The sequence below is a fragment of the Canis lupus genome, chromosome 9 (assembly GCF_048164855.1).
Source record: "Canis lupus baileyi chromosome 9, mCanLup2.hap1, whole genome shotgun sequence".
NCBI classification, from domain to species: Eukaryota; Metazoa; Chordata; class Mammalia; order Carnivora; family Canidae; genus Canis; species Canis lupus.
Genome location: NC_132846.1, coordinates 64,199,442 through 64,214,565, shown reverse-complemented (window position 1 = coordinate 64,214,565; position 15,124 = coordinate 64,199,442). Strand labels below are relative to the sequence as shown.

Here is a 15,124-nt window from a genome sequence, read left to right as displayed (position 1 = left end):
AAGGCTCTGAGTTTGGAAGGACTAGAAGCTGTAGATATCTGGGCCTCCCTCTACTGCAACTGACAGAGGCAAGAAGGTCTAGGGAAGCCTGTGTCTTACTCTGAGCCTAGGCATCCTTCCAGTACCCAGTAAGGGAGGGAGGACAGATCAGTGTGTCTGTGGCAGGTAGGACACTACACAGATATAAAACTATTATGACAGTATCACATATACATATTTAAAAAACATATTATCATAATTATTAGATGCTTTCTTCTTGTCCTGGTAACAGGCATATTAATATGAAACCAATCTCCTCCCTGGTAGCCTGGGAAACAATCTGATATAGGATGGATAAAGGAGGCAACACACACACACACTCACACACTACAACCGATATATCACACACACAGACTCTATAGACTTACATGGTTTCTTAAATATCCACTCTATAGACCTCTATAGTCTGTAGGTCAATGCTTTTTTCCATCTATATGTAGCAATTTTCCTGGGTCCAAACAATAAGAAGGTATCCCAGTTTCCCTAGAAATCTTCTTAAACTCTATTATTACAGGCTCTTATTCTTCCACCTGCCTGGCTGGAGCATAACCCTTTCCAAATATACTAACGTTCATTCAACAGATTTTTACAGAGCACCTTTGAGGTACACAGCTCTGCTCTGGGAGGTAGTGAACAGCTGGAACTCTCAGGGAATGCCGGGGCAAATCAAAGATCTGAATCCCTTGTCTTAGGAGTTGCTTTTGTGTGGAGCAGTGGGAGAGGAAGGACTAGAATCAGGACAATAGTCCTGGTACAGCTACTCCCTATCCGTGGGACCCAGGCACGTTACTTCCTCAGAGCGTCCGTCTCCTCTTACAGAAAAGGATAGATTTTACACTATAAATCTCCAAGATCTTTGACAGTTCTCAGCGGTCCACAAGTTATGAATCTATTACAATGATCATTCCTGGCCAATTTCATTTTTTCTAAAGAGTCACATTCTTTTTTTTTTTTTTTTTTTAAGATCAGAGCTGAGACATGAAGTGTTGCAATCAGCATTATGGTAATACTACAAAAGACTGCTTTAGGATGAAGTACACCATGAGCTTGCTGCTTTTTTCAAATTATCTTTCTTAAAAACAGTGCCTCCAAGGAGAGGCAAGAAATGACCCCTGAGGCAGGAAATCCACGTGCCATAACAACTTCACCATCAAGTGGTGCCCGTGAATGAGGGGGTAGGTTGCAAGTGGGGTTTTCAGTTCCTGAACACACACAATGTCCACCAGACTGCTGACATTTGGTTAGAGTATGTGATCCACTGTGGACCCTACATGATTATATTCCATTCTTAACCATTCTAAGCACTCTGTGCTTTATTTTAACTGTTCATGTTTGTTCCTTCTTTGGACTACGTATCAAAGCTTGCTAAAGCATGAGAAAACAAAGAAGGCAGAAAGAATTCAAATTGATGACTTTTGCAATTTGAGGAAGGCTGAGATGATATCTGAGATATCTTGCTATGAATTAACCACTTCCTCTTAGTGCCAAGGATGGTCAAGAATGGACGATAAAGTTTAGAAACAACGATTCAGAAACATTCATGGAGCCAGTAGAATCACATCTGAATCCAACATGCTTTGGGAAGCAGGAAGGATTCAGAGTGACTCCAAAGCAATTATAATGTCACTGTCTGACATTATAAGATTGAGAGTTTGATGCATACCCGGTGCTGAGACCTGGATGAGAAAGATGCACAAACCTGCATGTCGGGCTGGGAGGAAGAATAGAGACGAGCTTACCTGGATCTTTCTGCTCTCCCAGCTTGTCTAGAATGTTGAAGGAGATGTCTAGGTACTCTCTCTGGATGGCACTGACAGCGATCTTCCTCTGTTTCCTCTGCCTGGGAACAATCTGGATCTTGAATTCAGATTCCTCAGCTCCCTCCTCTTCTGCCTTCCTCTCAGGATTCTGCTCTGTGTCCGACTCGGCACTGGTGTCGGGCTTCTCACTTTCTGTTGGGTTCTCGGTATCCTCGGGGACTTTGAGAAGGACGGTTTTCGTCCCTGAACTTGGCATCAGCTCACCGGGCTTCTCCTCCCCGATGCTGGGCTCGGGGTTGTCGTCCAGGGACACCTCAGGGAGAGCATAGGACTTCTGAAGGAGGTCTCGCTTTTGTTTGAGCGTGAGTGGGCTGCCACAGGAAAGGTCCTGTGGCTCCTCCGGCTTCGAAAGTTCTTCAGAGTCCGTGGCACCTGCTGACTGGTTATTTCCTGAGTCCTTGGAAGAGAAGTCTTTGGAACAATCCTCCACACTTACTTGCACGAGCGGGGCTGTGCTGAGGCTGAGGACAGAGTGGGGGCTGGGGGCGGAAGGGGAGGAGGCAGCGTTTTGACCGGAGGCACCATCATTTCCCTGGTCCATGGTCTCCTCTTCCTCGTCGCTCTCTACAATGCGGAGAGGGGGAAGAGGCTCGAACACAAGAGAGTCGCTGTCGGACGTGGACAGCACCGAGCACTTTTCAGGTCCAGATGTTGAGTCAGAGGACAAATCTATCAGGTCTAAATCCTCTTTCGGAGCAGGTTTAAGAGGAGAATCTACTTTGACCTCAAACGTCTCCATGCAGTTTAACCTAACTTCGGGTATGACAGGCCTGCGAGTCTCTTGGAAGCTTTCCATTGCTGGGTTCTCGGGGCCTTCAGTGTCGTCAGGCCTCGTAGCCGAATTCTGCCTGGGGCGACCATGGTCATGCCTTTGCATGACATAAGCAGCATGGGCAGGAGGCTTATCTATGTCGCACCGGTCTATGCAGGACTTCCTCCGGTGCTCGTCTAATGTAAACAAGAGGGAGTCTGCATTCCCTATATCAAGAGATTTTTGTTTTAAAGAGCGCAGCTTTTTTTTCTGAATGCTTTCTTCTCTCACACAGTGTAGAATGCTGTCTTGTAATGCACCCGTTTCTCTATATTCGGCCAATTCTATTTCACCTGATTAAAACAGAAAGAGCTAGTACTATTTTACTTGGAGATGCCACCACTCTTTTCCCCTCATACTTGGGCATACAACTGGCATAAATCATAATCACAATCCCAGCTCCAACAGGAGGTAAAACTGACTTTCTGGCCAAGTTTTGTAGTTTCATTCTAATTGCAAAAACCAGAAAACTCTGGAATGAGAGAACCCGAAATGGCAGTTTAAGATCTTATTTCCAAAATAAGACTTCAGGATAATTCCTCAGCTCTATTCATTTGTGCACAGGAGAGGGGATCGCTTTTGGGCTGAGGCAGATCTGGGAAACTGTATTCAATTCGTGTGGAAGAGAAGCAAACATTTTGCAACAAATCAAATCAAGCAATGGCCCTCTAAGACGATCATGACGTTAATGATGTATCTGTCAAGTCACGTATATATATAAGTGTGGATATATATATACTGTTTGTGCATACATATATATAAAATCAACAGTATTAAAATGTGTAGTAACATAATAAAATTAAGATTTCACCCCAAACAAACGGTAGAGTACAACATTTCTGCATAAAATTACTAAGAGGAAAAAATTCATACTTCTCTGAACATTCATCTCAACCGGCTGATATTTCACCATTTTGCTGCCGCCTATCCTTTTCAATCTTGCAAAAAAAGTTTGAGACTCTTTATTGCAGGGTCCAGTAGGTGTATCATGAATATCAGATTCATCAAAAACACTATCTTCTTCTAATTGGGGAGAGAAAGTCAAAATTACACTTGGGAGGTTACTCTCTCTTAGGCTGTGTCTACACAAGCATTTCAATGAAAGCATGAGGGAACAAGTCTGGGCTAATCGCTACACCAGCTCAAGTTCTGGCCATTGGTATTTCATTCAGATGTCAAATTATCCAAATGTTGATTGAGCAACCTGTTACAAGGTTGCCTCTCGTTTTCCATGTGACAACTGGCAGCATTTTCAAGAGAGGCATGTCAATATTCCAATAGGGCCTTCATGGGGAAATTTTTCCACTGCTCTTAAAATCAGATAACACACACACATTTTGAGAATCTCTGACATTTTGAGAATCTCTGAACATGCCTGCTTTGAGTGAATTTCAGACTAATTTGGCAAAAGAAAATTGAACAAAATGAGTAGATCTCGCCCTTTCCAAAAATATATAAGCCTTCCTGGGATGTGAGAACTGGCATAGACACAGCCTAACAGTACATGCACCTTATACTTTGTGAATGCAAAATACTGTACTCTACACTTGGTAATGAAACACACAACACACAGAAAAGCTTAGAAAAGCCACTGGTCATTTCAAAAGCTCCACAAATGATTATGGACTGAAAAAGTAAACAAAGGAAAAAGAAAACAAAAAATAACATTCCCCCATATTAAAGTCAGACCCTTCTCTGTGGAGTTTGCCACATGTAACTATTATGCATCCTAGAGACTCTTTGACGATACTGAGGCTCTGTAGACAAATCTGTCACTTAGAGTGCCTAGCAAAATTATTTCTGTGTACTCTTTTATCTCTATTTGGCCACTTTTAAACCAAAGGTAAAGTCATAAATACATTAATGAGGAAAGGGTTGCTATGTTGCAACCCATAGAGTTCACTTAATAATATTTCTTCTTTCATCCTTTGGAAAGGCCAAAATTTGGTACAAAGTAGAATTAAAAAAGCTACAAAAATGCACTTCATACCACAATAAATGGAATTCAAGATGAATATCATGAAGCCATAGTATTTGGCCTATTTTATATCTATCTATATGATAAAATGAGGCTCAGGTGTGTGTGATTATGACTAAGATTTCTTGAGTATTCAGGGAGTTGTATAAGAAGAGAGCCAAATTTTAAGGACTAATCCTGTCCTCAAACACAAGACTCTACAACTAAGTAAAATTTGAAGCAGCAGATGATAGATAAAATAATCATACTAATCTTTAGTCAAATAAAAAAAATGAGTGTTAATGATCAAAATGATACAAAACTCCTGGTGAACTTCTGCAAAGATGACAAAGCCTATCAAGTTCCCATGTTCCTGGGAAGATGCAACACTATAATCTGTTTTATTTCTTTATATCCTTTAAAAAATATATTCCCTTTTGAAAAATACAGTTTTTCAAGGAAGTGGTTGTGTGACTTCCATTACATGATTTTGAAATAATTCTCAAATGTCCTAAATGAGAGATGGAAGGACTTGGAGATGGCTCCTCCCCTTCAGAGAGGCTTTTCTGAGATTGGTCCAAACACTGAGCCTGGATTGAGGACAGCTATACTTTGATGCACTCTATCCAATTTTCCAGAAACTGGGACCTAAGCTGGTAGACAAGATATTCTTCAGGAAAGTTCTGAATTGCACCAGAACTTAAAGAACTTCATTCTCACAGTTCTGTCTGTGGCCAACCTAGATTCTTGGATCTTTTAGCAATAAATGAACACTAGCTTCGATCCATCCTAGTGAGGTTATTTCTAGAGCAGTCCTACCAAGTCAGAATCTACTAAACCACAAAGGGTCATGGGGTGCTTGGCTTTCTCCCAGGATTAGATTAGATGATGCCACCTTTTATAAGAGTCTAGACACCTTGTGACTTATACTAAAGACAGTTCTCACCCGAAAAAATCCTGGTTGGGATTTTACTCTATCTAAAGTTTCATTTGACTGCCTCCTTTGCAGAAAAGCTATCAATATAAAAGGTGTTGATACTAGAAATAATTTAAACCTATGCAGAAAAAAATTTCATTATTGTTGCCTTAAACCATTTTCTTATTAAACAAGGAGGATAGGAAGAAACATTTCAGCAAATTTAAATTCCATTCAAATCTGTGAGCACAAAGTTCAGAAGCAAACTAGAGACAAGATCATGGCTCCACCGAGTACCAAGATTTACTTCACGGCCCAAAACAAGATGCTTCCAACACATAGGGCAAGGCTTACAAAGGCTCCTTAACCAAACAGCAATTTTTTTTTTTTACAAAACATTTCTCATGAAATGGGCTTCAGAAGCATATCAACTATTTCTCTTGAATGCTCATTTAAAAAATTAAAGCAGAGACATACATGAGAAAGTTGGAATATTAATGAAGTAGTAGGTGATTTTTTTGATTTCAGAATGATATCTGCGGGTGCTCCACTATCTCCTAATAAAAACATTATCCAGAAATGTACTACATATACAAGCTAAGTTTGGGATAGAATTGAGATATGTAAAGTACCTTTTTCTTTTTCGCTGTATCTGCTTATGTTACTGTTGTCACTGTACAAAGGTCCTGCCGTGGCATGTGGCTTGCAGCTATGATACTGTGCATTGAGTGTATTGACTGTGATGTGAATCAGATGCAGCAGGACCTTGCTGATATCACAGTCTCGATATGGATACTGCTCAATAAAATGGAGGGAGAAAAATATAAATGGTTATTTTGAAGGGTAAGTTTTTCCACATGATCTTGCTAGATACTTTTCTTAGTACTTCTTGGAGTTAAAAAGAAATATACAGAAAAGCAAAACCAGAAATTTTTATCAGGGCCTTATTTTGACAAGGGACTGTATTCCCTTACTCTTGCACCAAACCACAGACGGCAAGGCATGCCAGTTCACAGTTACAATTTCTCTCAAGAAAATTATCTGGCATAAACGCTTGGTGTATGAATACAATTTTAAATATTTTCCTTGCTTTCTGACAGAATGATTTACACATAGATAAAATAAGAGATGCTGAGTGTGGATTGTGGATCACAATCTCTTACGCCTCATCATTTTTGTTTGTTTCAAACACTTGTAGCACGTACATTGACATGGTCTCTACTGCTGTTTGCATTCCAATGATCCTTTACTTCTCAACGCTAATTGTACACATCATGGTTTGTCCCCTGGAGGTCAAATTTCTATCCTACAAAATTCTCCATTTAGATCCCTTAAGTGTTCTCCTCTCTAAGAGAATAAAGTTCACCCTACAAAAGACTGACCATAGCAACTTACCTTGTAAAGGATGACAAGCAAGGCCTTCAACCACATCTGCCGGATATGAGGTTTTAGGGACCAGAGAGAACAACGAGGAGGCTGCTGGAAATAATGGCGCAGTTGAGGACAAGAGCAGTATTTGAGCACCTGAACCACCAGAGGGAGAAGGTGTTTTCCTAAGTTAATGTTATAGTCCATTACCTGAAACAGGAAAAATATTAAGAATTGAAGAAAAACTATAGAGAACACCCAGAAGCCAAAAGGAAAATCTGAACCATCAAACAACAGGCAAAATACTGAAAAGGCACCTCACAGAATGTTAACATAATGGCCAGTTACCACAAAGGTAGAAATTTAAAAAAAACTTATAAATTAAAATAATTTCAATCCACTTAACTACTTACTTCATGTATCTACTGCATTAGCTACTGAAAATAAAACTTTATCTATTCAAGTGTCCTTTGAAGCTATTAACTAGAATTATATTAGAATCAATGAAAACACCTACCATTGGTAAACACTGTGGGAAATGGGCATTCTTAGATGCCACTGGCAAGAGGATTACTCAACACATACTGCTAATTTCAGGAAAGCAATTTAGCAATATCTACTCAGAAGGAAGGAAAAGTACATAGCCTGCCTTTAAATGTATATATCCTAAGGAAAAAGTCAGACAACTATTCCAAAATGGATACATAAAGATATCTAGCCTTATAGTCACCCCGGATCAAAAATAACCTCCCCATTCAAAATAACCTCCATGTTCAACAATACGAGATGAGTTAAGTGAAAGAGTATTTGTATGACAATAGAATACTATGTAGCCATTCACTGGGATATGATGCAAATTTATTTACATGATATCAACTTCATAATCAATTTTAGGCTTAAAAAAAGGTTACATATATTTATCAATACATATAATATGATCCCCTTACTGTAGAAAATCTGTGCATACACATATACATGTATATATGTAAATATGAAAGTAATAAATTTGTAGCCAGCAATATGCACCAAAATGTTAGTTACTTATTTTGTCATGGGTTTCGTGGAGATTTGTATTTAATATTTTACTTTATTAAACAAATATGCATAATTTAAATATAGAAAGAGCAAAGTGAGGGAAGAAAGGAGGAAGACAGCGTTCAGTATCTGAAATGGTGCATCCTCTCTTCACACATCACAAACAACTGAGTATTAGTGGTGATCCATCTAGTCACCAGCATTGACAAAAGACAACTATGTACATATTGCTCCTACTTTACTTATCTGTGTTCATTATATTATAATCTATCTGAGCAAATTTATAACAGTTACTATTATAGCTCCTATCATGAAACAGGCACTGATTAAATGCTCTGCAATATGTTATCTCTAATCTTTCAAAACAAAAACTGTAACCCATGGGCAAAGAAGCAGAGGATGCCTAAGGCCACAACAGATAATAACAGTGGCAGAGTTGAAATTCATATCAATTTCTCTCCAGCCTCAAGTTCTACACCCTTTGCAGACTGCTGCAGCCATTCTGGAGAGTGAGATTTGTAGCACTGGTCAAGTTAGGTATACAGAAAAAATAATCCATTAATTCTGCTCTTGCATACATATGTCAAAGGAATTCCGTGGTGGATTAGGTGCATGTGCAAAATATTCATTGCTGAGCTGTCTGGAGTGGTAAGTAGTTGGGAGCAAGCAATATGGGTGTTCATCCCTGGGAGAATGGATAGTTAAAGCATGGCAAATGTACACCATAGTATAAAATACAGCCATTAGGAGTAGCAGACAAACCTAGAAAAAGCCAATGATGATAATGTAACACAAAATAAGTTGTATGATTAACTCAACTCTCCATTTGAAGCCAAAAAGGATAAAAGATTTTTTTTAAAAAACCATACACAACAATTCTACACTCCCCTGTTGTTTAGTGGATAGAGTTTCAGTTCAGGATAAGGAAAAAATTCTGGAGATGGACAGTGGTTCCAGTTACATAATAATGTGACTCTAGTTAATGCCACTGGAAAAAAAAATGTCACTGAATTATATACTTTAAAATGGTTAAAATGGTAAATTTCATGTGTAAGGTATACTCTACTCTCACTGCCCCCCCTAAAAACAATTCCTGTTAGTCTTATTCATCTTATACTCCCTTCCACATACCCCTGCCTAATAAAGTAACTTGCACAAACCTCTACACAGAACCAATGTTGGCTAAATGGAATTTAATAATTTGTTTCTACTAAAACCCTAATGGTATGACTCCTGAAAGCTTACACTTACTTGGGCAATTCCAGCAATAAATGCATTAAAGCAAGTTGACAGGCGCATTTTTTGTGGTGCAATCATGAAGCAACCTTCCTGTTGGTCATAGCCGAGTAAGACATACAGGTGCCGCTTGACTGTGTTGAAGGCCTTCGCACTGCTGATGTCTGATTCGGCACTGCTCTCGTCCTTCGCCATGAACTTCATGAGCACTGTAATCAGCTGGTGAACTGTCTGGTGGTCAATCCCAGCATCTTCTGGGAGCAAGTCCTTGATGGTGTTGTCATTCTCAGGAGATTGTTGTCCTGTCAGTACAACAAAGGCCATCAGTGGGTGGCTCCCTCACAATAAAGTTAAGTTCACACTAAAATCTCACCTATGGATACAGCATCCTTCCTTCTGCTTCCACTGAATATTTAAAGGTTGTGTTCTGGACAAACTTAAAGGCAAAATATGTTCTACTAAGCAAAGTCCAGGGATGGAAGTTATTGTGTTCAACAACAACCAAGCAATTTGGGGGTAATAAGGGAATAGAAATAGAAATAAGGCACTATATATAGCAAGGTTCTCTTCAAATGGCAAGAAAAATATCTAAATAAACTTTGTATTTAGTGATTTTTAAAATATCTTGGCAAAGTTTTATCCTCAGTGATAAAGAGAAGTTTCTCCTCCAGCTTTGTAAAATAAGTACATAAAAATAACCACAAAAATAATATTCTGAAATCCACTGAGAACAAAAGCATCCACTGAGCTATTTTGCTTAAATTATTATCTCAATTCAGTTATGTTCATAAATCAGCTGGTGGGGGGGAAAAAGTTTTCTTTTCCAAATCCTGAGATATTAGCAGTGGGTACTCTCTGAAGAATATAGTCAAAATTATAAATAGCAAATTATAAGCCCTGCTGGATGAAATGAGAAACACATAAGGGAGGGGTCAGACAGGAAGAAAGAAGCATGAGCTTTTAAAAACAGAAAAACACCACATGAAGGTGAGCTGAAAGTTTACATGAAAAGAAAAAAATACCTTAGCACTGGACTCACTCTTAACAAATAATTGTATCTGAGAATCTCCCTGACTTTGACTTTCTCTCTGTTATTGGTCAAAGTCAGAAATTATACCCTATCTCCGCTTGTTTTTCTCACTCTCCTGATCTGGTTTAGTTGAGGACTTTTGGTGAAGGAAGAATGAGATTTGCTCTTCTCTATGCTTGGGGACTTATTCAAAATACGCTTTGCATTCTTATCCCTTCTTTGACAAACAACATCAGAATTTCTAGACTGAAAATAAGGTTTTTGCTGGGAGGCTTAGGTGACACCCACCACAGTTCTCATCTCCTACCCTGCAAGGAAAATTTCTGCTAAACGACAGGCTTTGGTTATGAACCATCCTAAACCAAACCATGTTTATATCATATATCATATAATATCATATAATTATGGCAAAAAGACACAAAAAGGAAATAGGTGGTAATTTATATCCATTAACTCCTCAACTAATTTAGCAAAATCTCAATCTTTCAGGACACAGCCAAGGGAAGTAGGATAGAAGAAATGCTTCTGGAGACTGTGGGAATTAACTGTCTCAAGGTCAAACACTTTTCTCTGGAGCAGTGGCATGAAGGTAATGTTAAAAAAATGAAGGTAATGTAAATTCAGAATTTACTAGTCTAGAACTACATGTGAGGTAACAAGCTTGGTTGTCTAGTTTTCCCTCAGGTGCTCAGAATAATGTCCATCTGGCTCAAAAGTGATCTACTGAGAAGGGACCATTGATAGTGGGTGAAAAGCAACAAAATCAATTAAATCTAAGAGCCTCCCATTTAGAGGAAACCATCTGATAAACTTCAATATGACCCTAGGACATTAACATTTTCTGTCTCCTAGGGTCTGTGTATGAAAAGTAAATGTGGGTGATGTATGTTAGGGAAGCTTTTATCCAAAATCATTCAAATAAATCTTAAGGACTTGTTTATTACAGCGTTCTACAGGCATCAATGACAGTGATCAGTAAATTGTTAATACCCTCATTCCATGAGGCACACATCAGCCACCAGGATAAAAAGTCAATTTTTGTGGAACACCCTATTTCATTCACCAAAAGGCCAGAAGTGTGAAGCATTGCTATGTACTATAATTAAATGTTTGGAATAAAAGATCAGACCAAATGCACTACTAATGTAAATCCCCCTAAAATAAAATAGAAAAAGTTTAGAGAACTATCTTTCCAGCACTGAGAAATATTTAATCTTGATTTCTTTCTCCTACAGAATATTTACTTTACAACTAGAAGGAGTTATTGCTTTGGGCGAGCTTGGGCCAAGAATGTGACAAGTGTGAGAATGCAGGCTCCCTGCAGGATTCAATGTTATTACAGCAGCAAGGATGGCTATTAGAATATAGCTTCACTCCTCCATTTGTTTCAGTTCTGGGGGGGTAAGGTTTAAGAGACCCTGTAGCACTGCCTGGCTCAGTCCCCTCCAAGTTCAGACTGGCTAGACTCCAAAGTCTCTGTTAAAAATGGAGCTATGGAGCTGTAGGGGAAGGAGCTACCCCTTTGTTTTATAGCCCTGAGAATCCAGGGAGCTCCCACACAAGGCCCAACACTAAGACACTGGCTCCTTATTTGATTCTATCCTAGCTCTGGTCTAGAAAATAAGTCATTAGACTTCATCTCTAAATATTAATATTTCAAAATTCTTTTTCTCGTTGCAAGTAGACATTCATTTAAAAAGTGTGCAGCCTGAGGCCCCTGAGGGGGCTCAGTCAATTAAGCTTCTGACTCTTGATTTTGATTCAGGTCATGATCTCAAGGTCCTAAGATTGAGTCCTGCAGCAGGCTCTGCACTAAGCATGGAGCCTACTTGAGATTCTCTCTCCCTCTCTTTCTTTCTGCTGCACCCCTCCTCAAAAAAAAAAAAATAGTAAATTAAGATAAAATGTGCAACCTAACTTTTCCCATCAAATCATATTTTCCTAACGATTAAGTACCAACTTCATAAGTGTCCTATTTTCATTTGAAGTACGTCTTTGCTGATCTTCCGTGTTTTAGCTTTAAGTTTGCTGCTCTTTGCTTTCTCTGAACAGGCAATAATGAATGATCTTTAACAAACCATTAAATGTAGTGAAGAAAAAAAAAAGAACTAGTGGATAAAGCCTTTTGCATTAAGTGAAAAAAATCTTCATTCCAAAAATATACTCATCTAATTGAGGGCTTTGCAAGTCTATGCCTTATCTATTATCTTTCTTTAAAATAGCATAAGTTTGTCACTGGTATACTCTTCATAAAGGAAAGTTTCCTTAATCAACTAAGAAAAAATTAGCTTAGAAAAGCCAGAATTTTCTTTATTCATAAAGACAGTATTACTGCTTTAGTTATCTACAAAGGGTATGAAATTTCCATTTTAAAACTTAATGCCTACGGTATTGTCTCTAAGATAGGACATTTAAAACATTTTTGAATTCTAGTCTATGAAATTCCTATATGTAACCATAGATATTTAACTTGTTAAAATTTTTGATTTTATCATTTCTCTAAAGAAAAATGTAAGCATTTTTAGAATCATGAAGCAGTTATTCCTACTGTAACTTTATCATGGACCAGGTCCATCACAATCTGTCTACAAAGTGGCACAACTGATTGAAGCTCCAAAGTGTAATATGATTTTATTTCTTTGATGATTTGAAACCAGGCAGGATCAGGATCTGCTTTTCCAGACTTATCTCTTATTATTCCACCCCAAATGCTCAACGTTCTTACAAGCTGGGCTACTCATAGATCTCAGAACAATAGCCAACACTTTTCCACCTTTGTGTCTTTGCTTAGGGTGATCTATTCTCCCCGCACCCACACCCCTAGCCAATCTCAACCTGTGAATTCGGTCCTCAGAAGCCATTCTTACTACACATTCCCACCCTCCTCTCAGGAATTGGGTGTGATCTCTAAATTCTATAAATCACCAAAGACAAGAAAAGAGGGAGGATGAGAGAGAGAAGAACAGAGGAAAATTGCCTTTACCATTTCCTAACATGTGGCAAATTGCAAGGCAGAACTCTCAATTTACTCATTTACCAATTTCCCCAAGGAGACCAAAGGCTCCTTGAAGGTGACTTGCCATGTTTTATTCATTTTTATATCCCTCACAGAATACGGGGCAGTGTCTGACATATATACTAGGTGCTTATTAAGTGTCTAAGTACACTGGATTCAAATAAACATCTCAGATAAATATTACTTCTATATATGAGAAAAACTGATGAAGTCCCCAAACAGCAAGGAAATGGGGAATATTCATCTGTGTAAGCTGACTCACACCAAGCCCTCTGTTAAACCAACAAATGCAAATTAGGTAGAGGGAGGAAACACCACTTCCATGAGCTTACTCTGCATTTGTTGCAGAGAAACCAATGAACAAGCACCATAAATGAATTTGCATTATGTTGCTAGCTCTAATTACACCACCTCACTGATCTCCCTAACCCATTAATCCAATTTAAAGCTCCACTCACAGCAGTTCTGTTGTGTGCACACACAGTAGAAGGGCTGCAAAGCTGTGGCCAGTGACTAACTCCATATTGTCCCATGCTCCTCATCCTTGCCTTTGCCTCTTCCTATCCCACAAACATTCCTTTACATCCTCCACCAGTCAAGGCCTGGCTGGAAAACCACCTCTCTACAAGACTGTCCCCGTTGCCCCCAGCTCTCTTCCCACTGTGCCTGATGTGAACCATCCCATAGCACTGTCACATTCACACAAGATGAGTTTACTCATGTTCACGCTTTATCTGCCTTCCTTGACTATATCAAGTTGAGAATATAGAGATTTCCAAGGTATTTTTGCATTCTTTATATTTCCTAGTATCAAAGGTGCCCAATAAATATCTGTTCAATAGAAATTGCCATTTCCCAAACTATTATTTCAAACAAGGGCATTCCTATTAAAATTATTATTAAACACTATATCTGAAACTGATGATGTACTACATGTTGGCTAATTGAATTTAATTTAAAAAAATAACTGTTCTGAGTTATTGAATCTTCATGATCAATAGGTATTTTGCAAGTTACTAAAGATGTGAGTTGTTGATCACCTCTAGAAAGAAAGAGAGAGCCCAAAGAGAAGTAATTTGGAGTTTTATGCTGGGACACTAACAGGAGCAGGGTGGAGACAGGGGGTGGGCAGGAAGGGGGCAGGAGAGGCCCATATGAGAAAGGCCCATACAAATTCAGACCAAGAGACCTTCTCAAGATTTCTCTTCAAGCTGGAACTGAGAGTATCCATGTTGTTTTAGGGAGTAGGACACTTCTAGACCAATCTGTAGGTCCTAAATGGGAAGGTCTCTTGGTGTGGACGCTCATGATCTTTAAGCACACTGTAGCAGACATGACTGCCCACATTAGCTCTAAAACCAGACTGGTGTCTTCATGTGCCACAGGACAGGAACGCCCTAATACCAAGGCATCAAGAGGTAATTATAGTGGAAAGAAAGCAAATCAAGTCTTCTAGACCCAAGCTTTAGTCAGCAGCTAGTCAGTTATATATGATCTCAAGTTATCTTAGTAGAATTAATTAATCCCTCAGGACCTCAGTTTTCCTGTCCATATGTAAAACAAAAAAAATCATAATAATACTCTACATATATCCAGAGTCATTGTGAAATCAGAATTAGATTATTTGTATTAAAAACACTCTTAAGAGATAAAGAGGTACTACACATACATCAAGTGTTGTTATTATCATTACTATATACCTACCATTATTTATTCATTTCAGGGGCTGAGGAACAAGATATAATTGAATTCCCTGTGACCACATGGAGTGGATACCAGTCTTTCAGTGTTGTGCTATGAAAACCTATCAAAACTGTTATATTATACTAAATTAATATTCAACACAGACTATTGTTATTAATAACCAATAACCTATTGATTAGGTATAATCAATAA

At 38.6% G+C, this 15,124-nt stretch overlaps 1 protein-coding gene across 12 annotated transcripts in view; it reads right to left on the bottom strand.

Annotated features, from left to right (window-relative positions):
* UNC79 (unc-79 homolog, NALCN channel complex subunit) overlaps positions 1–15,124 on the bottom strand; it is a 239,232-nt gene that overhangs the window by 78,803 nt on the left and 145,305 nt on the right. For 8 of the 12 annotated variants that reach the window (XM_072839735.1, XM_072839727.1, XM_072839734.1 and 5 more), the window contains 5 exons: positions 9,198–9,484; positions 6,939–7,121; positions 6,176–6,338; positions 3,544–3,693; positions 1,779–2,963 (listed from right to left, as the gene is read on the bottom strand). In XM_072839735.1, the coding sequence (XP_072695836.1) occupies positions 1,779–2,963; positions 3,544–3,693; positions 6,176–6,338; positions 6,939–7,121; positions 9,198–9,484 (1,968 nt within the window). The remainder of the gene's footprint in view (positions 1–1,778; positions 2,964–3,543; positions 3,694–6,175; positions 6,339–6,938; positions 7,122–9,197; positions 9,485–15,124) is intronic. The other 4 variants (XM_072839729.1, XM_072839732.1, XM_072839736.1 and 1 more) reach the window with 2 other exon arrangements.